The sequence below is a fragment of the Ammospiza caudacuta genome, chromosome 4, assembly GCF_027887145.1.
Source record: "Ammospiza caudacuta isolate bAmmCau1 chromosome 4, bAmmCau1.pri, whole genome shotgun sequence".
Classification (NCBI taxonomy): domain Eukaryota; kingdom Metazoa; phylum Chordata; class Aves; order Passeriformes; family Passerellidae; genus Ammospiza; species Ammospiza caudacuta.
Genome location: NC_080596.1, coordinates 11,356,465 through 11,383,923, shown reverse-complemented (window position 1 = coordinate 11,383,923; position 27,459 = coordinate 11,356,465). Strand labels below are relative to the sequence as shown.

The 27,459-nt window shown below is 42.9% G+C and overlaps 2 protein-coding genes across 3 annotated transcripts; both read right to left on the bottom strand.

Annotated features, from left to right (window-relative positions):
- Positions 1-804: 804 nt before the first annotated feature.
- On the bottom strand, positions 805-5,489 carry OSTC (oligosaccharyltransferase complex non-catalytic subunit). Of its 2 annotated transcripts, none has more exons than XM_058803478.1 (4): positions 5,022-5,489; positions 4,721-4,814; positions 2,990-3,131; positions 805-1,844 (listed from the first exon to the last, which is right to left on the bottom strand). In XM_058803478.1, the coding sequence occupies exons 1-4, from the start codon at positions 5,395-5,397 to the stop codon at positions 1,794-1,796; spliced, it is 663 nt and encodes a 220-aa protein (XP_058659461.1). In that variant the 5' UTR covers positions 5,398-5,489; the 3' UTR covers positions 805-1,793. The 2 variants fall into 2 exon arrangements, with proteins under 2 accessions (XP_058659461.1, XP_058659460.1); XM_058803477.1 differs by having other exon boundaries at positions 2,934-3,131; positions 5,022-5,469.
- A 2,701-nt stretch (positions 5,490-8,190) lies between these two features.
- Positions 8,191-11,632, bottom strand: RPL34 (ribosomal protein L34). The gene is made up of 5 exons (XM_058803851.1): positions 11,599-11,632; positions 10,952-11,025; positions 10,756-10,855; positions 9,901-10,004; positions 8,191-8,315 (listed from the first exon to the last, which is right to left on the bottom strand). The coding sequence occupies exons 2-5, from the start codon at positions 11,014-11,016 to the stop codon at positions 8,231-8,233; spliced, it is 354 nt and encodes a 117-aa protein (XP_058659834.1). The 5' UTR covers positions 11,017-11,025; positions 11,599-11,632; the 3' UTR covers positions 8,191-8,230.
- Between the last annotated feature and the right edge of the window lie 15,827 nt (positions 11,633-27,459).

Below are 27,459 nucleotides of genomic sequence, written 5' to 3'. Positions count from 1 at the left end.
AGTCCATCTTCTGCTCTGCATTTGTTGTCCTGGTTCTCTCTGTGCCAGACTGGTGCAGATGATCATGCCAGACCTAGCTGGGAGTCTGTGACTAAAAAACCGTGATGTTCCTTCAGCCTTATTTATTGCAGAGGTAGTCACCTAGTTTTGCTCTCCCAAAATTATATTCTACCTTGCAATTACATCTATTTCAATTGTTGTTTCAAGTTACAATTAAAATTTGCAATTACAGTGGATGGCACTTCACAGAGTACAGGCACTGAACCGTGCCTTTAAAATCACGTTCAAGTGCCTGCTCGTTTAGAACCAGCTGCAAACTCGGGACACTGAAGCTCAACTGCACTACAACAAGCACTGAGCCAGAAGAGTCTTGATTTTACTCAGTGAACTTTCTGGTTTGACTTACCTCCTAGAGTATTTAAAAAGACAACTTAAGATGCAGCTATTTGCTTACATAATATCAATACTCCCCCCCTGAAGGCAAGCATATGTCTCACCAAAACCAGAGTGACCAAAAATAACTGTGTCAAAAAGACTGGAAATTTTGCAGTTATGAGCCTCATAAAACAGCTAAAACTACCTTAAATCTTAATGACAAACATGTAAGATGAACAGATGCAAAAGTGTCACATCGTTCGTAAGGATGTGGCAGTGGAAGTGACATATCCTGAGGGCAGATGAGTAACAACTAGCACAGATATTTGATTAGTATGTGAACAGTAATGCTTACTTCACAATTACAGGAATAAATAACTTTTCTACTTTATATTATTGTACTGATTAAAATAGTGCTTCAAACACATATGAATTGCAAAAAAAGACATTTATGGTGATTCAGAGGGATCTGTCCTTCCCCCAAAATGCAATACATTACTTGAATGAAAACATTTCAGCAACACTGTATCTTTTAAAATTAAGACGTATCAAACTGGAACTTTGCCTCACACAAAAAAGCAGCAGCTTCAGAAGTAAGTGTTCTTGGCTACTGATAACAGCATGTTGTTTGCATACAGTACAAATTCATGGAAAATGAGGTTTCTTGTCCCTGATGCTAAAAAAAAAATCATTATCCAACAATAAAAATCAAAGCTGAAATTATGTGGTCATGGTATGGCACCTCATGTCTGAATGCAGAACAGTCCATACAAACAAGCAAAAGCTTTACAAGTTGCACAAATTTAAAATAATTTTTTAGAAAATAAGTTTTATTTGGCTCCTTTTGTACACTTTTTCTTAAAAAAATGCACATTCATACAGTTTGCCCTTCCCAGTGCATGTCTGGATTTGCTCACATAGAGCATTAATATCATTAATATTAAGGCCAAAGATGCCTTCACAATAATTTCAGACACATTGTATTCTGGCTGTAAAGCATCCAAAGTTACTAATTTTCTGATTACAACTTGGAAATCAATGTTTTGAGTGTTTCTTCTCTGATTCACATACATAATTGTCCCAAACCAGGAAGAGGAGACAGACCTGCAACAAAGAACCGTCAATGGCAAGTACTCATTTCAGGTAGAGCTAAAGGTAGGTTCTCTACTTCATACTGAGATGGAATATAAAAGAAATACTCAGCTATATAACTTTCTCTTTTTCAAAAGCTCTACATCAGAAATGATAAAACATTGCTTGAAAACTACAGATTAGCCACTGGTAGTGCCAGCTTGTTTGCAGAGAAAGCACTCTTTCCCTAGTTGTTTCTCGTGGCCAGGTCTCTCTGCTGTTGATGGTGACTATGGAACTCATTTCTCGCTGTTTCTTCTTAAAATAGTTCGTGAAGAGGAGGAAATTCAGCTCGAACTTTCACACAGCACAAGAGGTACTAACCCATCAAGTAGCCCCTACAGAAAGAAAATTAATTTAGACAAAAAGTTAGCAAACATAGGCAGCACTCCTCAAAAATCAAGAGGCACACAATCTTAAACCAAAATTTAAGACTGCAAAAGCCTCTGCTGATCAAGGATCTTTGGTCATGTTAACTACCCACTCCTTCCTCAGCTGGTTTTCTTCAATGAACTCTGAAAATGCATTAGCAATGTTCTTGATCCAACTTTGGTAATTGTTTGGAATTTTTGAAGCCCACATTATGCCCTAAGAAATATTCTTTATGTGTGCCCTTTACGCAAACTAAAAGTGTTAAGATATTCAATACAACCTGATCTTTTCTGACACTTCACACAAATCTGTTGTCTCTTTCTCTTCCATTTCTCTGAAGCCCTGTTCTTTTCATGAATTTCAGAATGAGAACTGTTGTACAGACACACATGTACTCAGTGAAGCAAAAAACCCATAGAGCATCAATGAAGCAAGAAAATATAGGGTAGGTCCCTATCCAGGTACCTGCTGCCAGGGAAACCATCACTTGTGTATTATGAAACAATTTTTTTAAAGTACTCTGCAGAGGCCAGAAAAAGTATTCAAGAATAGAAGAATGACTGTCACTATTAATTCAACACTTCATGGAGCTACTCCAAAAATTACCTACCAGTAACTCTAAACACCAGGTTTCAGGTATTCTAAATTAAATAGAACAAAAAATACAGAGGGGGGGAAAACTAGAAAACCTGCATTTGGATTTTGCACAGCTTGAAAGCTACAGTACTTTGACACTTCCATATTCCTCAAAGCCCTACTTTGTAGCTACTTACCTGACCAGTACATACAATGAATTTTAAGGTCCACTGAGCAAGTCAGACTCAGTAATCATATTTTCTAACTGTCACCCTTTTTTAACTACAGCATGATCTTAGAGAAAGCTGACTCCCAAAGCATCCCACCTCACTCAAGGTAGCTTGTTCAAAAAAAAAGCAGTGGAAAAGGCAACTTATATTCAAGCTGAATAATTTCTGTTATTCCTAAATTTAACACAGCACACATGAGCCACAAAAGAGAACAAAGACTGAAAGATATAAGAGAGTTAAACCGCTTACGGTAATTTCATCCTCATGAAAACTCTGGCCATGAAGAAGCTCAAAAGAACACTCACAAATCCAATAAAGAGCAAAAGAAACCTATTCAGCTTGGGGATGTTTGGTGCATTGGATCGATCCAGAATTATGAATCCTAGGCCACCCATTGTGAAGAGGAAGCTGGATGCAAGGCCTTCCATAATGTACTGCCCATTTACTCTAAAGGGGGAAAAAAAAGTAAAAAGAGTCAGAAAAAGATTAAAGAAATTATTTACATTTCAAACCCTATCTACTCAACATGTTATAGCTGTACAAGCACACACGATGATTAAATTTGATGGCTGACTTTCTAACTAAAATAAATAGGAAAATGTAATAAAAGTTGTACAATTACATCAAGACATTAATGTCCAGAACTGAGAGTCTGCAAGGTGCCCAGTGCAGCACTCAGGAGGATTTATACATATTTGTGCATACCAACAGCTACCACCCAGTTCACTGGATTGCAGAACCACCTAGTCCAAGGAGGTCCCTGGTTATACAGATGATCCCAAGGCATGGCACCACAACCTCCTTATTTCCATGCCCATGTTCAGGCAGGACTGCCTCAATCCTCCTCTCAGCACAAATTCCACTCAAAGCACAACAGCAGCACAGGAAGCACATCTGCTGGTTCCAGCACACATCCTGCAGGATGTTCTGCTGCTTGCTTGCTGAGCCTGCATGGATCCATTGCAGGACCAGCCTGGGGGTGCCCCCTGGGGCTCTCTGTCAGCCCACACAGCTGCACCTCCTTCTTACAAGTGGAAAGAGATGGAGAGTGAGGAAGCTGAGATGCAGAAAGAATCTTGCACCTGGATCACGAGTCTCCTGCTTCCCACAGTCACTGAGCCATTTTCCCATCCTCCTAAATAGCAACCTCATAAACCTGGCATTGATGAAACTACGGTGGATGGCCATACAGAAATAAAGATTATCATTACTGCCTCATATCCTGGAAACAAACAAGTTTATCTTCTCTTGTCTTGTTTACACTGACAAATGACAGCACTAACAACTCCCTGCAGCAACTTGATTCACCAACATTGCAACAACTCAACCCAGTCTGAAGCACAGATCTAGTCCAAGCCAAAATCTGTCACATCAACCATGTCACAGACCTCACCAATTCAACCAACTTTTCAGTATTCAATAAAAATCATTATTTGTTTCCACATACATAGATCCTCCCCAGTTAAAAAAGTAGACTTAACTCTCTTCAGACCAGTTTGTTACCAGGAGTCTCTAGCTCATTTTCAGTAATAGAAGCCAAGGGCACTAGGAAGATCCAGTTGTTACACATTTGTAACAATGTTCCCACCAGAGGCCCAAGTACAGTAGAGTTTAAAACAGAAAAAAATGAAAGCTTCCCAAACATTACATATTATGCAACAAAAATTGATCAAATGCATCCAGTATAAAGCTCAACCCGAGCAGCAAAAAAAAAAAAAAAAAAAGTACCTCCAGCACAAACCAATTTCTTTTTACCAGACTTTTCATTTTTAAAAGTTTTAGAACTAAGTCATTTGATTTCCACTAGTTTCAATGCTGGTTGGGTGGGGTTTTCGTAAAACACAAAAAATAGTTCTTGGCAAACCAAGAACTGATATAAATCAACTCCTGCCTTGCAGAGAAAAGGGAAGGGAAGGGAAGGGAAGGGAAGGGAAGGGAAGGGAAGGGAAGGGAAGGGACAGATGCACAGCTTGGCAAGATGGGGTTTATTCCCTTGAGCTTCGGCATTTGCAGCACGCCGGGAACAGGGCTCTTACCTGTATGCCAAGAAAGCCACCGGCCTCTGATGCCCGTGTTCGTCTGTCATGGAGCCCACGCTGGGAGGTTCCACGATCACGTCATAGATGATTCCTGCGGGGAGGAAAGCAAGCACCGACTTGGACTCGCAGCAGCGAGAGCCGCCCCGACCCCGCGGGCGCGCTGGGGGATGCCCGAGGCTCGTGTTCTACGGGCGGTTCGGGCTCGGACAGGGCTCAGCCGCGGCTCTGCCACCCGGGACAGGACCGAGGGGGAGCCGCTCCGTCAGCGGGGCCTCCCCTTCACCCGGCCCGGCCTCACCTCCGGTGATGAGGAAGTAGGACACGACCACCAGCGCGTACACGGTCATGGCCGAGGGCATGTGCACCCAGCTCGGCCGCTTCAGCTTGATGTTGGGGCACTCGAGCACGGCGAAGGGCAAGCGGTACAGCGTCTCCATGGCCGCCGTGCGGTCCCGGGGCGGCCGCGGCCCCGCTGCTCCCTGCCGGCGCTGTCCGCTCCCGCCGCCGCCGCCGCGCTCCCACACCGACACCGACACGAAGGCGGAAACGGAAATGGGCTGCGCGTCCTGACAGGGGGAAACGGATCCCTTTCTAAAGGGACAAACTAAACAAAGCACTAGAAACTTGCTACCAGGTTTAAATGACAGATTCTGACTTTTTTTTTTTGTCTGCATAAAGACATGGAAACGCCGCCAGTTCGCCGGCGAAGGGTCTAATCCGGTTTACTCACCTGCCAGGACCCGGCAGCCCTGACGTGTCGGCGCTGGGTACCGGCTCCGGGCGGGGGCGGGGCTGGGGGTGTGGCCATGAGCAGGCCCCGCCCCTGGGCTGGGCAGCCACGTGGCCGCCCCTGGCCCCCCGTGTACCACCGGCCCTGCCCGCGGGTGGGGCACCACTGCCCGCCGGTCACTCACGGACACCGCCCGCTGGTCACTCGGTGGGACACCACTGCCCGCCGGTCACTCACGGACACCGTCCGCTGGTCACTCGCGGGACGCTCCCGCCGCCCCTGCCATGGGGTCGAGCGCCCTTTGGACACCCCTGTCCTGATGCAGTTTTCCGATGGGGGGAGGAAAAGCCACGTCCCGCGTGTGAGTTTGCACAGTCGAGCTGGGGCGATGCAGACCCGGCGAGCAGACCAAGTTCCGTAGTAGGCCTTACCCCAGTCCCTGTGTTTGCAGGGGAGCGTGGGGCTGTGATGCCCCTTGGGCGCACCGTGGGATGTGGTGGCCATCCTGACCACAGGCAGAGGTCATCCCGGCAGCTGCACACAGAGCAGGCAGGACAAGGCACATCACAGCAGTCCTGCAGAGAGCAAGCAGGGTACCGTGTGTTACAGCCCATCTCACACGCTCCTGTAAGGGTGCACACACCTCATCGGGCCAGCCCGGCCCGGCCCCCGCTGCCTCTGTCCTCAGCTCGCTTTAGAGCAGCACCGAGGCAGCACGTCAGAAAAACTCCCCCTGTTGAGGGGAAGCCTCTCTAGGGAAAGGGCGGGGAAGAACTCTTCAGGTTACAGGAGTGGTTCCAAAGCACACACACCATCTGAACTCACCCACCTCGCCAGGCTACCCAGCCCACTTCCCACTGCACTGCCCTTCCCCAAAAGTCTGCCCCATTCCTACACGGCAGCCACCTGCTCAGTTTTAAAATAATTACGGGCCTTATTACCATTTCACTGAAACATTGCCTAAGGACTGCTTTGATTTCTACCTGTAGTGGCAATACCATGTCTCCTAACTCTTAACTGCTGCCTTCTGGGGCAATCATGTCATTTACAGCTAGCTGTTTTCAGTCTTATCCTTCCTGTTTGGAAGAATCTCCCTTGCAGTGCCTGTCAACAGATGTTTATATTACATTAATTCTCATTATTCCAAAATTATTCTCCCTTCATTTCTATTTCTTTCCAAAAGCCTGAAGGAAAACTCTAATCTCACAGTCTTTAATGCAAAACAAGGGCAGGTTGCACACACCTGTCCTAGTTGCCTTTTTTTCACAGCATGCTAAAGTACTAAAATGTACACTGGAACAGCAAGACAACTAAGGAAATGTTAACCTTAAAGTAACTATAGAAACAGCACTCAAAAATGTTAAGAGTAGTAATGTTAGGCTCAAAACCTCCTTTAATGAGCTACAGCCCTTGCACCTGAGCTGAGGAGAGATGTTTCACATACTTCAAGCTACATTTATCCATTTTGAGAATATTGACAATTATTTTAACTCCTTGGGACACTGTGACGAAATCCTTGGGGAGGTACAACTCCTTTCATCATGCACGGTACTAAGTCACTTATCCTGGAGCACAGCCACCTCCTGCTGTCACACCCAGGAGGCAGCTGAGTTGCCAGGCTCCTCACCCAAAGCACCAGCTCACTGCCACCAGAAGGGCTTTTCGACTCAGCCTTCTGTCCTCTGTCCCTTGGCTGACGGCAGCTGGCAGAGCTAGGCAGGTGAAAGGCAGCATGCCCTCAGGACACATGTGAGCCACAGCCTGAGCAGACTCCACAGTGACCTCAGAAACCCCTTTAAGTGGCACTCTCATGGCTCCCAGTAAGCCTCTGTGATCAACTATTGCTCCTTCTTCCATACTCTCATGGTAGAGCTCACTACTTTTTGAAAAAATAGTTATTGGTTAAAAACAGGTAAAAATAGATGCCTGTCAGATACCAAAAGCAGTTCAAAATTCAGAGTTGGAGCTGAGGAATACCACTCCACAGGCAAAGCAAGAATTATCCTGACTGCATTATAACACTCCTGGACAGCATTAAGAGACACATTTAGAGTTCTATCCAAAACAGAATGAAGCAAAGCCATTTTCACTTTTTAAATTACATCCTTGATGATAAACCAACAAACTTTGGTTCAAATTTCAATACCAGAGGCCCAAATTGCTACTTTAAATCAGGAAGCCTTTAAAGGCCTGTCCTAGCTGCACCCTGGAGTTCTGCTGGTATCATACCTGTAACTGCTGACCCAGGAAGACCTAGCAGGGTACTGCAGCTACAGCTTTCTTCCAGAGATTCAGATGTAGCAGGAGGCAACTGTCAGGTGGATACTGCACTGCAGTACTGGCTTTGAGAAGCTAAGACTATTCTCTCCCCCTTCTCTTGAGTAATACTGCATACAATGAAAAAATAAAAAAATCTACCTTAGGTTTATACTGTCTTCTGTTTGCTCTTCTTTTTCAAAGTCCTAACTTTCTTCTGAGCCAGGTCCTCCAATAACTTGATAAACAGCTGCTGAAAGAAAACCTGCACTGCTGAAAGTTATTCCAACCCCTAAATGTGACTGAGACTGAGCTGAGAGTCCTGTTTAACCAGACTTCCTTTCAGCAGGCAGCACTGAACAGAGCATCCTGACCTACAGGTTCTGTTGCAGCAAAACCCAGCTCTGCACTGTACAACCTGCAAGAAGCAGAAGCAGCTCCTAGCAGCTTTGAATCACAAATGGAATGACAGGACACAAGAGAAGTGGAGATCTCATTTATTGGGCTGAAACTACAAATATTCACTTTGACTTCTGGCTCTGTGCTTGTGCCTTTAACACTTTCACAACGATCTTCTGCTCCTCAATAAGAAAAGCTCGTTTGATCCTGGAAAAGAAAAACAACTTTAGGATATGTGTCTATTTACTAAAGTATAAACACAAAAATAAGACAAATTACAATTAGTTTTGCCACATTGCACATGTGGTGTTAGCTCCACAGTTACATAAAAAGGGAACCCACGGCTGTTCTTGCCAGCAGCAAATGACAGGGACAGTAGCACTCCATGAATGCAGCAGCTTGGGGATTGCAGCCTGCAGTGCCTGCAAATTTAGGGTAAGTGGCTTGGAGGTAAGCAAGGTAATACTTGATGGCTGATCATGGGAAAATTTACCATCCTCACAAACTTTAAAGGCAAAAAGCAGAACTCCTAACTGGAGAATTAATTTAATTCTGTTGAAGTCAGAATTGGTGTGACAAGTCAGCTCTCTTCCTCAGAACTACAGGAAACTACATGCATCCAGTTATCAAAACCAGGAATAGTTTCCCTGTCAGGATTAAAGCTCCTTGCACATCAACAGGGAAAAGCCTAGCAGGTCAAGTCGTGCCCAAATATGACTATTTCTGGAAGACATGCAGGGCCACCAGGCAGATGGGACAGATCTGTGCACCAGCACTCACATACCAACAGACTATTTGATGGTTCTGAGCCAACAGCACCAGTGTGCCACACACCTTTCTACCCTTAAACATTAAAGTGCCTTCTGTCAGTATCTGGTACACATGGCTACTTCTGCAGTACAAAACTGCCAAAGATGCCTACGCAGGTGCAAGAGAAAACGTGACCATTACAAGAAAGGAGGTGGCTGTAATTTCTGGTTTAGGCCTAGTAGGAATAGAACATACTCATGTACTAAGACCTACCAACCAAGCTCAGGAAGGGTTTGGGAAAATACTCAGAAAAAATGTGGCTTTCAACACAGAAAAGTTATGCTATGGCTCTGCAGCTGTAACAGCTCATCTTCAGTGGTGCCTAATGTAATTCATCTTAGAACTTACACATGCCAAAATATTAAAAAAAACGCTGGCACTACAGATGAAAAAAAAACTGGCATTAGACTGCTGACCTCAGAGATTTTCTGTTTACCATTCACAGAGATGACACACTCATGGTCATGCTTTTCCTCAAACTTGCCAAGGAAGCATAGGATATGCAATTGCTACACAATAAAACTGAATTCAGTGAGGCCTGGCAAAGGACATTTTAAAGTTTGACCACATAAAGCTGCTTAACACACAACCAAGTAATACCTGTGAATCCCAAAACACTACAAACAAGTGAAAAATTCAATTAGATCTGCATAAGGCAAAACAGGACAACAGAACAGAATAATCTTTACCATGGGCAGTCAATACAAAAGATAAAAACCCAGCATGAGCAGACTGTTTAGTATCAATGCAACAGTGCATTAAGAAGTCCTGAAGAACACAGTCTCCACAAAGGAGCTCCACACACAGGAACTCCCTCACACCCAAGGGACAAAAATCACACACATCATTGCTTGATGTGCCCCACACTCACGCTCTCCATCTCCCCACACCAGGGTCAGACAAGAGCCTTCAAAGTCTGAGAGAGATGTAAAAATTCTGTAAGAAGCAACCTGAGGAACAGAGCTGGCTTTGTGTGAGTTACCTGTCACGGACACACTTGGCGCACATGGAGCCACCGTAGGCTCTGCTCACGTGCTTCTTTGTTTTTGACAGCCTCATCAGGACTTTAGGGCGCACAGCACGGACCTACAGACGGCAAAAAGTAAACAAGGGTGTCATGGCACAGAAATTCTTTTTCTCTGACATGTAAAAAACCAACATCATTTTCATAGTTAAAAAAAAAAAAACCACAAAAAAGCCAGCAACACTTGAGGTTTACTATTCAAGATGCTAAAAAGTGACCAAGGTCACAGCTCACTGCATGGGCCATCCTCAGCATTCCTAAGCTGATCTTTTCATCCCACCACAGGGGTTCAACAAGAGTTCCATTAAAAAACTGGTTATAAAGAAAAACTTTTTTTAAAGATAGGAACTGCTCAAAGATCACCATTACTCAAGCATTCCCATAACTGTTAATAGCAATGGTGTTACTTCAAGAAAACCTTCTAAAGAAAAATACTTTAAGAACATTAATTCCTTTTCTCTAAATACTTTATAAACTTGGCTTACCCTTTTTTCTGTAAGTCTAATAGGTCTAATTTACATTTTTAAATCTGCTACAGAACTGCCCTGTCTAGTTTTAAAAATTTCAGACTTTCTAAAACAAGTGTTTATATTTAATAATAATGCAAACCAAGAGCATTAAAAAAAGTTTGAGCTTCCAAAGCTCATTTAGCTAGTAAACTCTACAACATTTGATTTGAACATTTTAAAGAAAAAGGTCATTTCAACAAGAACTGGTCAATTAACAGGCCCATTGTAACCCTTGGATAGGCTCTTTTTTCTGAAGAAACGCTGCAGCACAGCAACACCCTTAGGTGTTTGTAATCATACTCACACCACGAAGTCGTCCTGGGCAAATCCCACATGCTGACTTGGGGGCCTTTCCCACTTTCTTGGTGTAAAGGTAAACAATCCTGTTCCCGGGTGTTCGGGACCTGAGCACAGCAGAGAAACACTCAGTTAACGTGACAATGGGAAGGGAAGCATCACCTGTTTACAACAGCAGTTTTCTTACACACGGTCTTACTTACAGTCTGGTCTTGTTGGAAGCTGTGTTGTAGGACAACCTACGGCGGTATGTCAGGCGCTGCACCATTTTTCACCCCTAAAAAAACCAAAACCAAAGCGGCACTAGTTAAGAGCTGGATGTCCACACAGGAATTCACATCTCACAGGATCACCCGTACAGAGCCAGATGTGAATCAGCAGCTGCCGATCCCATATTAATAAAACTAAAGCCTTTCCTGATCAGCGACACCAGCGGAACGGTATTAGAGAACAACAAAACGCCTGACAGCGGGCACGATGCGATCCGCAATGAAAATTCACCCGAACTAACTCGAACACTATTCAAACATCCCTGTCTTGCCTGCATTATGTCACGCTCTCCTAAGAGACTGCATAGAGCTTTAGCAGTTCCGTATTTTGTAGTCAACAAAAGCTCCACTCGCAGCCCCGGGAGACGCGGGCCCTGCTCGGGAGCCCCACCGCGGAGGCCTCGGCAGGCCCGGCCTCTCTGCCGGGCGGTTCTGCCCCCGCTCCGGCCCACGCGCGGGGAGCGGCAGCGCCGCCGGCCCATCCCCGCTGCCCCTCGGGGCCTCGGATCGCGCTCGCCGCCCGCCGGGCCGCGGATGGAGGCGGATGGGCACCCACAGCCCTCGCTCGCCCACTGCCATACCTGGCGCCGCCGGACGCGGAAGAGGAAGCGGAAATGCGCGAGTCAACATTGAAATAGCGGAGCGCTGGAGACCGGAAGAAATAATGGCGCCTGCGCACTGGAGTCCGCCTACTAGGCAGGGCGGCAGTGGGCAGCGCCATGTTGTACGGCACGGAGGTGCAGGTGGCGCCATGTTGTACGGCTGAAGCGGGGCGGGGCGCCGCTCGGCGGCGGCATCGGGAGCCGGCCAATGGGCGCCGTGGGGACTCCGTTTTATTTGTTGTGTGTTTTACTGAAAAACTCTTTGACTAAAATATCGGCTTCTGTCCTGGGAAAGAAGGGTTAGTGCTTCGTTATGGTAATTAGGTAGCTGTGGGTCCAGAAGCCGTTCCCCATCCTGCTGTTTAAGCTCTCAATTACAAGTCACTCCTACAGGCTTTTCCACGGCACAGTGGCTCGTGACACACCTGGGAACCGTGTGCCTGACACAAAAGTGCACAAGGAAAGGCTGATCCCACAGAATCCCTTGAAAGCCTTGCCTGGGGCATTGCAGGGCTGCCCTTGCCAGGCTCCGTTCCCCTCGAGATGCCCTCACTCCTGACCGGCACTGGCCTTCCCGGGCACAGCACCAGGCAGACCACAGGTACCTAGGAAAAACATAGGGAAAAACAAGGACACAGCTAGTAGAACTGTCCCTTAATACATCCTCCCCGTGTTCATCCATCAGCATCGCCCAAGTGTCCTGAGCTGGGTCACATTTCCTGACCTTAGATTATCTCAGTTGGTGTAGGCATGGTGCTAACAACACCAAGGTTGTGGGTTCAATCTCTGTATGGGCCTATATTCTCTTAAGAGCTGGACTCAATGACCCTTGTGGGTCCCTTTGAACTCAGAATGTTCTATGAAATCTATTTAATAGCTTCTGGTAGACCCTTGACAAAAGAAGAGAAAGGAAATAGCCAGAGCTGAGGATTGGCTTGTCAGTAGCCAGAAACAGCATTCCAGTGGTGCCAGATCTGCCACATTAAAATCTAAATACACAGAAGGTACCTCTGGCAACCCCTCAGCTTTTCATTAATAGGAAGGAAAGGAGAAACACTCCCTGAACTACACTTCTCCCAGATGTTTGTTTCTGCTCCCATCCCACACCCCTGGTCCCTGCCAAGCTGAGAAGCATGTTGACGAGAAGAGCTGCCTCTGTGTTCTGAAATCAGCATCTGACCTCTGCTATCTATATGTGACCTTACTAATGGATCTGGATCCCATCCCGCCACCTGGCTCTGACACATGAAAGACCAAGAGGTTTTAAAGCACACTTTTCCATCACTTCTGCTCCCCAGCCTCTGGTGGCAGTGGTGGTGTTCCCACTGCCACACCAAGTCCTGCCCCTCACAGTGTGTGTGAATGCCTTGTGGCTGCTGTCACAGTTATACTGACTCGCACAGTCAAAATCTCCATGCAGCATCAATGGGAAATCACCATCTGCAAGGAGGATGGGGTTGGGCCCACGGTCTGTGAGCCCTCAAATGCTCTTTTGCCCCACTGACCTGAGCACTGTTCCACAGTGATACTCAAGGACCCACACGTTAAGCATGTAGGGTGCTGCTGCTGCCATCGTTAGCAGCTTCAGCTCTGCTTTTGGAGATTAGCAGGTGCTCAGAAAGCTTTGATGTGTGCTCCTGGCCTTATTTATGTAACTCACAGTTTGTTGTACTGCATCCTCCCTGTTTTCAATCTATAATTATTATTTTGGTTAATTATTGACTCTTTTTAAGTGCAAATCATGGACACCAGAATTATTTTTTAATTCATGAAAGGAGAGAAAATATGTATGAACTAGATTTTAGGGTATATTTAAAATAGGAGCATATTTTAGAAGACAAGTAAATTTCAGAGCAATTAGAGTATTTAACATGAACTTTCTAGGCCCAGAACCCTGAGGGGAATAAGAAAGCCAATTAAATTAGATTAAATAATCATGCCTAAATATAAAAGGGTAACAGAATCCAATTGTTAAAGAACAACACTATTAAATTATGATAGAATAGTTTAGATGTTGTCAGTGCAACAGGTAACTATTTTATTATTGAAAATAGTATTGATACGCTTTTGAACTTATTCCACTTAGGCTCTAAACTCAACCTGTGTAAGTTTTAGAAACTGCCAATTAAATTCCAGCCATTTGCTTCTGCTGATATACTGGCCTAGTTTTTCAAGCATTTTCAGTTCTTTTTTAAGAGGAACAGGGCTACCAGGCAAACGGCTCACCAGAGCATCTGGAAATGTTAGCTTAATGACAACTGGTTTAATGCTATCTAATGTGGGGATAAGATTTGAAGCAGAAGCTCACTAAGCCCATTTTGTACAGATTAGTCAAGTGATTCATGTTCTCTGCTACTCCTACCTCTTCACAGGACCAAACCATCTCTTTTGGGAGCAGTCATTTTCTACATCCAACATGTCTCGTTAACTCTTTCTGTGTTTTCTTCTTTCCTTGAATGCAATGAAGGGGATGGATTAGCAAATGCACAGCCCAATAATGTAGAAAAGTAACAGTGGCATGCTATAAAATAATTTTTTTCATTTCTAGAATGTCAGTGGAAGCATAGCACCTGAGGTTGTGGGCTGTTTCATTGAGGAAACTGGAGGCTGGCTTCCAGGTGTACTTGGGTATCGGCAACACAAAACAATAAACCTCTTTGCCACCACATCCAATTGGAAGGATAATCATCTCTGATGGCAGTTTAGTAATGGAATATATTTTGCACCAGCCAACAGGCTGTCACCATATTCTGTTTAATGCATCAGAAAAATGCTTTGTTCACAGTTTAAGACCAATTCTTGGTATGTTGACCATCCTTTCTTTGCCACATGGTCCTCTCTTGATCTCTCTTTTTACTGAAAGCTCCTATCTATGTGCATAACAATTTGCATGGTCACATGTAAAGTTCCAACAGAGTAAGAGTGAGAGTTCCCAAAGGCAAAAGGCTTGATAAGTCTGGCTGGGTCCCCTTAAACTTTCCTCACACTTCTGTCCCACTTCCAGGAATCTACCAGGCCCCAGGAGGGTTCCACTGCCCCATTAACTTCTTTTCATGGATCTCTCTAGGGCTTTTCTCCACAATAAGCTTCAATTAAAAAATGACACATGTTTTCACTCATTCACTTGTTATTGTACCAGTCCAGACTGGCAAAATCTAAGAGGCATGGGAAGGAAAGCAAGCCTGTGGGCAAGCACATACTGGGTGCTGCAAAGAGGAAAAGATGTGATGGCTGAGAGCTGTGGTGCTCCTGTTAAGTCACAGGCAGGATAACATTTCCATGAACAGTGTATCAGTATGTGTTTTAGAAATGTCTTACTGAAGTCAGAGTCCAACCTCAGGTGCTGCTTGGATGCAACCAACAGGCTTAGATCTATAAATGTGGAAAGGAACCAAGACATCTTGGAAAAGTATTAGCAGCTGTTTGAAAGGGTAGAAAGTAGAGGTCCTCGGCTCCACTGTCTCTCCAGAGCTGATTTTTTTTCTTAAAAATCCCATTCCCTTTCCTTGTTAACTATGTGGTGTGTGTCACTATCTGATTATACTAATTTCTATCAACATAACCTTCCACAACACAGACCTGTGCAAATTACGTTATGAGAAGCTGTAGTTCATTTCCATTTCAGTGGAGCTTGTTAAACAAGCAAAATTATTTTGTAGCAAAGGGAAAAACAATTTAGTGAAATGCAGTCTTAGCATAGGAAGTACATAATATCGTATTTGGGTTGAAACTTTTTCTGTCAAAAATGTCATAACCCTGTAAGAAAGAGAATTAAAATCCCGTTATTTTAATTTACATCTAGCCACGAGATAAGTAAAGTTATCATTGAAATTCTAATTAAATAGGATGATTGACTAAGGTAGGACATCAAAGAAGAGAAGTGAATATGATAAGTCAAAGTCTTATTAATTAGTCCGCGTGGAAGAAATTCCAGGGACGTCAAGCTGAGGCTGCTGCAAGGAGAAAAAAAGCAGACAAGAAAATGTGTGTTTCTTTGAAGTTAGGAACTGAGATAGTGATGGAGGTAATTGTGTCTGACTGGATCCAGTAATGAAGAGCCGTAAATCAGACCTAGGAATCGGAGGAAAGATTCTAGTAACGAATGTGGCTGCCCCCCTGCTGCGAAGAAACAGAATGCAGAGCTGACTAATTGACCCAGTCTATCTCCCAGTAGCTCTCTGTTATTATTTATTAATTTTTAATTTCTGAATTATTTACGTTCTGGGAAATTATTTTTGACAGCCTGTTAGGCGTGCCAAAGTTAATGGAGGATGAAAGGACCGGTACTAGAATTAGCAGGGATGTAGTCACAGGCTACTGAATTTAATGATTTTGGAAGGGAAAATTGATTTCACACAGCGTGTCACTTTATACTACTTTAGGGATACACCAGCTATTTGATTAATTGAGGAATAACCAACTCAAAGTATATTTGAAGTGTAAATGAATCACAGTGCTCAGCTGTTTATTTTTCCCCTTTTCTGATGAGAACACTGAGTTTGCCTAAAGTTGCCGATTAAAACCAATACAGGTAGGTCCCATACTCACACCTGCTTATTTTCTCCTGCCTTAAAGAAAAAAATACTTTCACCATCTGGAGAAGACATGCAATCCTCCATCTCACTTGGGATAGAGTTCATCCTTCCTATACAACACCTAATTAAAAAGGCTTTGTGTGCACTCCTCCTCCCCTGTGGAAAGTGTTTAAGACGGAGCAGGGTACTGAGCCCATGGGCAGCACAAGCAGCTGGATGTGAATTCTTCATGGTGACAGCTCATGTTTGCTTTTCATCAGCCCTCAGGCTGAAGTCAGGGTCCCTGGCCTACAACATCCCGTGTGTCATTTCTCCTGGTGCAGCTGTGATAAGCCATGATAAGAAGGGCTATACATCTTCCACACAGAGCAATGGAAAAAAATAAAGGGGCTCTGCACAGCTATTCCAGGCTGTGAAAACTGCATTTCACCCTTTGTGTCAAATAAAGCTAAACCCTGTCTGCTTCTCACATCTAAGCCTTCTGACCATCCAGGCAACAAGGACACAGAGGCAATCTTTCCCCAGCAGTGTGTACTATGCTGTAGGCATCTCACATCTCTGGAAAGACTCACACTGGAAATGTCTCCAGAGCTGCTTGGGATCATCACCTCACATTGCTCCTTCCCCCAAGAGCAGCCACCGAAGGTGAGGGGCATGGCCGAATTTTCCCTGCCTTAGAGGGAGGATGTGCCTGTGCCCAGGATCAGAGGGACAAAGCACTCTCACTGCCAGAGTTTCCTGTGGCAGTGATGGGTCAATCACTTAACTAAGGGCAGCGTAATCAGCCGTGTGGGCACTGGAGGTGGTGACCGTGATTTTGGTTGTCCTTAATGTAATGTCTGCAGGTCACTCAGTGTTACCTCCCAAATGCCTTAACAATCTAGTTCCCTAAATACTAGCCCTTACTGGTTTAAGTCCAGCCTTCCCTGTTCTAAAAGAAATGTAATTGATGTTACTATTTAATAAAATCTTAGGGACTCTGTAAAGAGAATTAAAGTACAATTCTTTATCTGTGCAGGTTTTGGGAGAGTAGTGAACACCAAATACTAGCTGCCCTGTGTAGCTGCCCCTTTCCGCGAGAAATTACACAAAACCATCTGCCATAAATTGACATGGATCCCATGAACAGGCGAGACAGGTGTAGGATAGATTCTATTTATATCTAAGTCTAATAAACAATAAAACTCACATCCCATCAACATGAATTGACTGAGACCAAACCACTGAGTGAGAGGTTAAGCGTCAGAGTGATCTGGAATTTTGGACATTTTTCTGTTGCTTTGTTCTTTAAAATAGGAAGGGCTACCTACCATGGCAAATGCTGACTATTACAGGGATGAGGGGGAGAGATAAAGAATGAAGAAAGGTCAATAATGCATTAATGTACCTTTTAAAAAAATTATATTTGTCTTAATGATTTAAAGATATATTAACAGTACAGGAAGGTTTTGCTGCTTGAGTTCTCTGAGAAGTTTATAATTCATACAAACATCTCCCTGTTTTTTTCTGAGCACTTCAGGAGTACTAGGAACATTTCTCCATGATGTTTTACCAAGTCAAACATGCAATAGAAGCCTGTTTTTCTCAGTTACCTTTTGGATTATACCAGTGAAAATTAGCTGTGCAAGGAGCATCAACTACAACAGGCTGCTGAAGGAGGTGTGACCTGTGGCCTCTGCTTGGCTATGGGGATTTGTACTTTATCAATTTTTTCAGCATGTGTGACTGGGATGGCTGCCAGAACAAAAGCCTGATGCAAAGACTATTTTTTCGGGGTCTCCTGAATCTGTGAGATATCTTTGGGTTTTGGGGCTTTTCTTGTGATTATTGTTAAAACTTTCTAAAGGAGGAACACTGTGTATAGTGTAGATAAAACAATATGAAATATGATTTTTGAGATTGCATGTTTTGTTAGTATCAATGAAAGCACATTTACTGCCATGGAATTCAGAAGAGGTCAACTCACCAGCAGCAGAATTGACTGCCCCAAACTACATAGAAAATGTGATCTAAATACAATAGCTTAAGGAACAGCAATTCATATCTTCAAATATTAGAGAACAATTAGGCAATTTATGCTACTTGAAGATTTACTTTACAGTTTCAAAATGCTCAATGGAGAAACAAATACCTTACACAGTACATGCAGAAATTAACCCTAAAATATTTACATTCAACAAATTCAGCTTTTTTTGAAGAAGATGATTTAGCGTGCTCTGCTGTTCTAGAGTGGAATGAATCCATCATAGAACTGGCTTCTCCCTGTTTCAATATTAAAACAAAAGAGATATGCTGGCAGTACAGCACCCTGGGAATTCAGCTCAGAAGTCCAATTAACAACAACTAATTCCCCATACTGCCTATTTACCCCTAAGATTTGGCTAGATATAATAAGTCATGCATTTTGCATTTAAGCTTTTAATGCCCAGAGGATAACAAAAATCTATCCTGATCACTTTTTATTTTCATCATATGAAGAGGGAAGAAAGCATCATTCCTTCCCTCTTCAGTTAAGTGCATCCATATCTTTATGCTAAGTCTATGAATGAGCTGCCTCCTATCTTCTCCCTGTGTCTCCTTACCCTACTTCTCCATAAATGTCTTCATTCTTCAAGAAGACCTGAAGGTAAAAATCCCTTTGGATGTGTGTTCTGAATAGCTAGCTACATGTAAAATTATTCACCTTCAAACAATGATCTACTGCACATTCACTGGACCAAGTCTCCTGCCCTTTAGACTGTCATGCTGTATTTATTGTATGCAGCCTACACTCCCCTCACACCAGATTTCACTGCAGGAGCTATCAAGGCACTGCCCAGCTGTGAACATATTTTAAAAGCTAAAACTGTAATGTACTGTAAATGGTAATGGCCAGGCTATAACATGCTAAAGATTAGGCAAATACTTCCAATAATTAGAATTATCTTCTGCAATTCAATTTTGCTTACAGTGTAAGTCAGATTAAACTAAATTCTCCAAAGGTAAATGCCCAGAACAATTCTACACACTTTAGATGCAAAAGGGAGAGAAGCAGAGAGAAAGCAAACAAGTAAATATGTGCACATGAGGCTTTGGATATTCCTTGCTAGGTAAAACCTAAGCTGTACATTAATAATTAGGGACAAATTAAAATATCTATCTGTCCAGAAACATTTTTATTGGTGTCCAGTAGGAAACAATAAAGGCCTAGAGGTACCCATAAACCTCTGTATTTATGAAGTTTTGTAACACAGAAATAATGCAAATTCACCTTGATTGAAGGGAAATTGGAAGAAAAATTAAATGGCTTGAGAAGCAAACAACAGAGCACATTAAATCATAAAGCATCACACTGATAGAACACAAGATGTGACACTGGGCTGAAAGAAATGCCTGAACCAACCTTAGGTAGCAATGCCTGCAGAGCAGCAGGTTACTATACAGAAAGCTGCCTACAAAATATTTCTGCAACATTGTACTTTGCTGTGCATTACAAAAATCGCAGAAGGTGTTATTTTTTCACGAAGCTGTGATGAACTTGGCTTATGCTTGGCATCAGACTGGCTGCTTCTTATGGGGGTTTCGGAGTTGCATATTTGCAGATTAAAGGCCAGACTTTCAGGGGGGCTCACAGCCAGATTTTTAAACACTTGGCTGCCAAGCTGCAAGCCTGGCTTCTCACTGGTCCAGGAATCAGAATGACTCAATGGAAACCAATCTCCTATGAACATCCCAGACTAACTGGCTGATCAGCAGCTATGCCTGTGACAGAAGCTGAGACAGCTGAATGCAGTATTTCTGACACAGTTAGATGTGAATTTTAGTACCTGTCTGCACAGAGATGGCAGGTGCAAAGAAGGGCCTGCTCCGAACTTCTGAATGAAAGTGCTGGCTTCATCTTCTTCTTGTGCAGATTTTCTGATTGCTCTGCACCCTCTTCCCTGTGAGCAGTAAAAAGAAAGAAGTTGAACAGGCTGATCCCAAATAGGGCTCTGTGGAGGACAACACAACATCCCCATTTTTGTAACACCCCATGGTCAAACCTCCTGCTTGCTGGGAAGTGGAAAACAGCAGCGCTAATGATTGTCTCCCTTCTAAAGCTGCTAGATTTTAAGTGCTTTGAGGAGATTGAAGACAAGCATTAAATTTTGATTAAAGGGACACTGCCAACTTACATTAATCTTAGAATTTAGGATTTATAACAGGCAGGCAAAGATGGAGGAGAGCTTGCATGTTGGCTGTAAATATTTCTTTGCAGCAGGATAAAGACCTTATCTGCTGAGAACAGAGGGCATCAAAATTAACTTGAATACTGAGAACAGAGGGCATCAAAATTAACTTGGATAGAAAACTAACAAGGTACACTTTAGTTTTGCTGCTGAGGGAGAAAGAATGTAGATGGGGAGATACCATGTAGCTTCCCAAATGTAACAGTGCACCAGTTAAAATCTGTGTGTGAAAAGCTCACTTGTTTGTTGCTTAATGTGGTTTTCACAGTGATAAAAAGCCACACTAAAGTCCTGTTTGAAAGAACTGACAAAAGAGTAGAGTGACAGGAAAGGTTAGTACAGGTGAGCTGGCACATGAACTAAATGCCTTTCATCTGCTTTTTCTTTATAATGAATACTTAGAAATGGTGAAGCTATCCAGTGTTAAATGTGTGGTTTACTGCAGCTGATGAGAGAGTAGCTAATTACTTTCAACAATCAGAGATAATTTCCGCAAATCATTTTGCCTATAATGAGATCCAAATCTAAACCAAGTTATTCAAGGGAATAGCCTGAAAGCCAGCAACTCTCTGTAACTTCAGTGTACACTAGCCTTATAGAAAGAATATTATCTAGAAATGCTCATTCTCAGAGAAACTATGGAAACGTGAATTCAGATCCCCATCTGATAAAAAACAGCTCCCTGGACAGGGATATGTTGATTTATAATAGCCACAGCCCTGACCCCACATCCCAATGGAATTAGCTGCAGCCACAGAAATCTTCTGCAAAAAAGATCAGTTTGGTCTTGTCTCAACCAAAAGCTGGGGGTTTGCTGCAGAGTTCTCTGCTATCTTGGCAATATCCAATTGAACAAGCCTTTAAAAGGAACAGGCAAAATAAATCTGAGGGAAAAGTAACAACGACCCTGATTTTCTTTTAGCTCTTCATAAAGTAAAAAAAAAACTGAAACAGACCTCAGACAACAGGACTTATGGCTTCAAATGCATTTTGAGTGCAATGACACTACCCCTCCCAGGGTCCATGCAGCAGATGAGAGGTGTTTCCCAAAGCTGTAGCATTAAGTATATAGGACATGTAAGAGGAAGGATGAAATAAGGCCATGCTACTGCTCCGGAGATGGTAGAGTGCAGAAGAGTGCTTGAACACAAATTGAAAACTACTTGTTAAGCAAGGTTAATTTGTTCTCCTTCCAGAGCATAAAATGGCTTCAAACACTTCTAAACTAGGTCATTTGACTGCTCAAGAAATACATGGTGCTAGCAGCTGTCTTTAGCAACAAGTTTATTGGAGAGTTTGATTGCATCCCAAAAGCATGCTAGATATTTCTGACCATATCAAAGAAAACTCAACTATGTTATCAAGGCACACTAATGAGGTGGTTTGTTTAATTGAAATACTTTAAGTTTCCATGTAGTACAGCATGAAAAAATCATTATTTTCATTAGATGAGCTACTCGTTAGCTGAAAATCTAAGTTACAAAATATCACAGTGTGAGATAATAAATATATTGTAAAACACATTAAATCCAGGTTATTAAAAAGAAGTTCTATTTAAAATATAGAGCCATGTAACTTGGGCATGCTTCCTTGTACTAGGAATCAGGTTTGGTTCTTTGAAAAAAATAGCCAAACCCAAAGGACCTCACCACGCTTTCACTGAAATCACTGTCAAAACTCTGACCTATTTTAGCCTGGATAAATTACTTCATTATTTTGTGTCACAATTCTGCACTAATGGGGTTTGTGTGCAGCAGCTGGAAGTTCTGAGGCTCATTGAAAGACCCCCTGTTTTAGCCATTGCTGCTCTGTTTAATGCAATCATTAACAGCAAGTCTGGAAGCACTTTATAGCTTGAAATTTTAGGGGCAAATGTTTACCTAAAAGTGTAAGACATGGAGGATTTGTGAACTTCATGCAAAACATGCATCTCCATGGGGTATCTCACATGTGTTTGCGGAGCAAGACTTTAAGAGCTGTACTGATCTCATCAAGAGGGTGCAATTTGACTCCATGATGAGACTGGGGATATAAAGGGAAAAAAATGGCTGGAAAGGTTTTATAGAGCCCATCTAGTCCAATCCCTTTGCTCAAAGCTGGGTCAGCTGGAGCACTTTGCAAAAAGCTGCATGGAGTTGGGTTTGGAATGCCTCCAGAAATGGTGACTTCACAACTTCTCTGAGCAACCTGTTCCTGTGATTGACCACTTTAATAGTAAATATGTTTTATTTTAAGTATAAATTGGATTTACCATATTTAAGTACTTGTTGCATTTCAAGTTTTGGGTTCTTTATTCTCCCTCACTCAGTATTTCTACAGATTGGGAAGATTCCCCTTGAGCCTTCTCTTCTTAATGAGCTCAGGGTCCTACTGAGAGTTCTTCCTCATCACATGCATTTAAACACTGACTTGAGATGAGGACAAAATTGTATTTTGGTTATCAATTCACAGCTGGGCTTGGTCCATATGAAAAAAAGACTAAAGTAAGACTCTAGTTCAACTACTGTTTTATGTAATTCTACAATGGGGTCAAGTTTTATCCTTTGTCCCTGCACACCCCATGCCACCCTCTGTCTTTTCTGTGTCTTACACTAATGAGGTCATGATGTCCTCAATTCTCAGAGCAATGGTTCATTCCTAAATTATTGCTACACATTTGCCAAGGGATCTTCTCTCTTATCTTGCTCGTGCTATTCCTCGCTTTCCTCCCCTGCTGAGAGATTAGTCCACCAGCCCTGGGAAAGTGTCCTCACAGCCTTACTCTGTCACTAATCCAGTCAGCACAGGTCACCAGGGCTGTGCAGAGACAGTCACAAGATTTAGAAGCCACATCTTAATTCCCGAGGAGTCCTGGGCATGCATTCAGGCTGCCTCCACATGTTGGCAGCCAGGGATGTTGACACATCTTCACAGCTATTGCTCTCCCTGTCAGCTAGAGTCAAGTCAGTGACACTGAATGGTGCCTTCAAGAGCACATGGGCATGGAGGAGATACAGCAGGAGTGCTGGAAGATCCCCTTAGCCAGCGAGCCAGCCAGAGATTCAGGAGAGGGTACAGATTACAGATGGCACAGTAATCTCACAACTGGCCAAATCTGGAGCCTAAGCAATACTTATATGGAGATGAGCATGCATTAAAGGCTGCCAATGTGACAGCAGAGAGGGCAAATATTTCAGCTTGCCCAGGAATGGGCACACTGCCCTCATAGAGCCACCTGCTGAGATCAGTCATGCCAGAAATGCAAGTAATCCTGGTAAGGCAGGTGCCTGGGGGGATCAAATCCTCAGTCAAAACCAAAGGGAAAAAAAAAGGGCAAAACCCTGAGCCCCAGGCCACCTTCACACACCTGGCAAGAGCCCCTCTGCAGCCAGCCTGCGGACTGTAAACTCTGGAGGCTGGAGCACAAAGGATGAGAGCTGCACCTCATGCTCCTGCCTCTTCATTCAGTCATGAAAACAGACTTTTTTCTTCTTCCACAGAAACCAAGTTGCACATTTTAGAGTTATCTCTTACTCTTCTCATTTTCTGTGGGTTTTGTTAAACATTTTTAGAAGTCTTTCCTTTTTTTACCTACTGGGGCCAATAGGGATGTGGCTTGCAGATTAGTACAACTGTTAGCTCCCTTTAATAGGGCTTTTCTTATCCCATTTAAGTAGAATAAAAAAGCTTCATTTGTTAGCTTAAAAAAAAATCAAGACCTTAATTCTTGATCATTGCTCCCCAGTGGACCCAGTTGGAATTCTCTCATCATCACTGATCAAGTCTGGACTTTTTTTGTTTGCTATTCAATTTCATTTGCTTTCATCCCTTCAAAGCACTAGCAGGCTTTCAGCCCTGCTGAAACATAGGATGGGGCTTTAAGTACATTGCAGTGAAATCCCTGTAGCAATGGAAAACTGATGCATAGCATTTAGCTATGTACCATCTCTTCCATAAAACCTGCATTTACATTATATTAAAATTAACCTGCTGACTCGTTTAATCATAAAAATTAATATTCCATTTGTCTCTTCGCATTATTTATTTGATGCAGAGAGACTGCCAGTCAATTCCTCTGATTTCAGAACTGGGAAAATTTTTATCTCATAGCAGTGTTAAAATCTTTCTGGTAACTAAGCTGCAGTAGATCACCATCTGGATCCATTGCTAAAATAATACACATTGAATATTTTTCATGTCATGGATAAACTTGCTCTGATGTTTTATAAATGTTGGGGATTTTTTTTTTATAGATACCAAGATGAGTTTGCAAGGAAGATCAGCACAGAGAGCAAGTCTGCACAACAGTTTTCCAGTTAGGATACAGGCCATCTAAGCCCCTTCTCCAGTTTTTTGTGCCTATCATTTCCTAAGTGAGGAGATGCCACAGCAGTTTTTGAGTAAAATCTTCCTTAGATCTGCTCTGTGGGTGCTCCTTGAAGATGAATGTTGCCAAAGCTGTTAGCCCTTGCACATGGGAAAAGCTATTTTGATAAACTGATTGAGTGTAAGCCACTGCTGGACCATTCTGGGTAAGACCAATGCAAAGCCTATCTACCTGTTATCATTTTTGTTCTTCAGGGTCCCTGTAATTTTCTGTATGGGCAAGTCCCAGTTTCCAGAGAGGGTCTGAGTAAGACAGAAGTCCTCTGTCTGCTCAGCCCCATATATTTTGCAGCTTAGTTTTTGTGCTGAGGGTTATCATCTGTGTTTTTAGGTTTCTCACAGGTGTTTCAAGATTATGTGCCCGAAGGAAGTCATCATTAAAGATGTTTACCTGGCAGAAACAATACATGTTCCTTCAACCACAGCTGGCAGAGAGAAGGAGACACTGCTGAAGACTTGCAGGCAGGAGTGTGCCCAGCAGAGAGCCCTTTGCCCAAGAGCAAACAGGCACACTGCTCTGTGTAGTGAGCGCTGGCACACGGCTCCACCTCAGCCCTGCTAATACCACCCAAATGCCCCAGAGTTTCAGTGCTCCAGGTCTGCAGCCAGCTTGTGGCTTCTCCTTGGAGGGCTGGACTGTGGGAAAAGAGCTCCCTTGCACCTTGCCAGAGCATGGGAACAGCTGCAATTCGAAACATATAAATACTTTTTTAGCTCAAGCAGTTTCCAATTAATGTGCAGATGGAAACCACATAGATGGTCTGTGGGAGAGAATCCTTGCTTGGCAAAAGATGGATTATTGCTTTTATGAAATGCCATAAGAGCTCTAGGACCAAAGGGCTTTGTTTTTTAAGATCCCAGCTCCCCATTCAGGGTGCTGAGATTTATACTGAAGGACTAGTGTTTCTGGAATGTAAGCCAGTCATTTTATGGATCTGGGATGCAGAAGATAGTTAAGAAAATACAACTTCTGTAAAAATTGCACAGTTTTGTATACAAGGGAGGAAGAAGTAAATTGGGCTGGGGGAAGCCTGTCAGAGCTTAGAGGTCACTGGCAGAAGAGGACCTAGAAACATCAGTGGGCACCCACCAAAATAGTGGGAAAATGAAGAAAGCCCAGAGAAGTGAATCTTCTCCAACTCTTATCTAGAATCAGCATCCAAAATAGGTGGAATTTTCTTGCAAATTCATCTTCAAATCATCACAGCTTTATCCAGAACACATAATTTTTCACTCTTAAATTCCACAATGAAGATGAAATCACAGTGGGACACTTTCACCTCAAAAAATGTTAGGTCATGTAATTTACCAATATGAATCCCCTGCCATCCTTTATATAGCTGAAAGTGCTACGCACCTGTGAACATTTTTTTGTTTGAAAGGAAAAGAGGAGATGGAGGATTCTAGTTTTAGACTTTAGACCTAAACAGTTTAGATTTGATTTTTTTTCCTCAAATTTCCCTTTATGTAAAACAAAACCAAATTTAATCTTTGCTTGTCCATTCTGCTTTTTCAGATAATTACCTCCACGTAATTACTTTGCAAATAATTAATTTGTAAACAATTATTTGTAAGCCTTTAGAGCTCTTCAGATGATAAAGTGGTAGAAAAATACAGGACATAATAATCTGTTCTGTCTTCTTTTAGCTAGCATCACTATAATTCATTCTGTTCCTCTACATTTTTCCACAAATACTGCCAAAGAAGGAATGATGTTGCCAAGGAATCACACTACCAGAGAGTGGTTTTAAAGTCAAGAGGCACATTTTCTTCTGAGTTCTTTTTTTTTAGGTAAATGCATCGTCATTCTAGTTTCCAAGAATGACTAGTATAGCTAATGGCCCTTTCATCCACTGACATTTGAGCTGATTAGGTCAGGGGGAAAGTGAAGGGCCTATGCCATAATGCATGTGGAACACACTGTACATGGAACCCTCCAAGCAGCTTCCACCTGGCATCACCATGTCCCAGATGGATTATTTTGGGTTATTGTAACAGGTTGGTTATTAGTTGGGTTATTAATATAACAGGTTCTCCATAAGCATTTCCCAGGGAAGGATTTTGCCTTCATGTATGGAACCTAAAAATAATGCATTAACAAATACATCAAAAAGCAAAATTATAATCTTTGTTTGGAACTGAACATATGGGCTTTTAAAAATAGTGATTTTTTTGTGAAGATAAAACTCTATGCTGAATTTTGTTGTTATTAACTGCAGTTTAAATTTTTTTCTGCAAATGTATCCATTCTCAATAGAGGGCAGTATAGGATGAAAATGTAACTCGGCCTATTCACTTTGTTGAGTTCGGATCAATTCTCTAATATTCTTTTAACTGGCTTTAAAATGGACCCTTTCATCTTGAAAAAGAAGGAAGCAAGAATGTTGACCATCTGGGAGACACTCTGCCAACACCCAGATGTTTGCATCCTTCTGTACAATTTACTCAATCAATGCAACATCAATTTGTGCTGGGTGGAGGGGAGAGTGAAAGCATGGGAAGAAGGGAATAGGGGCTGTCCTTGTAGGAGCAAGTCACTAGTCCTGTGCCTTCACAAGGGAAAAATCCTGTCATTGCTCCATGCCTGCAGTCTATTAGCTCATAGTAACCCTGGGAAACAACGCTGAATTCTCTCAGTGAAAACATGTGAAAAGGTAGAAACTTCCCATGCGCATGTCAGTATAATTATTCTGCCAGAAACAGTAGCAGCCTTAACTCCCCAGAGGTTTTCC

Coding starts and splice junctions, on each gene's coding strand:
- RPL34 (XM_058803851.1), bottom strand. CDS start 11,016: ATGGTGCAGCGCCTGACATACCGCCGTAGGTTGTCCTACAACACAGCT. Junction 10,856..10,951: donor GCTTCCAACAAGACCAGACT/GTAAGTAAGACC, acceptor TGCTGTGCTCAG/GTCCCGAACACCCGGGAACA. Junction 10,005..10,755: donor GCCCAGGACGACTTCGTGGT/GTGAGTATGATT, acceptor TGCCGTCTGTAG/GTCCGTGCTGTGCGCCCTAA.
- OSTC (XM_058803477.1), bottom strand. CDS start 5,397: ATGCAGACAAAAAAAAAAAGTCAGAATCTGTCATTTAAACCTGGTAGC. Junction 4,815..5,021: donor CTACTTCCTCATCACCGGAG/GTGAGGCCGGGC, acceptor TCCTCCCCGCAG/GAATCATCTATGACGTGATC. Junction 3,132..4,720: donor GTGGCTTTCTTGGCATACAG/GTAAGAGCCCTG, acceptor TTCCCCCTTTAG/AGTAAATGGGCAGTACATTA.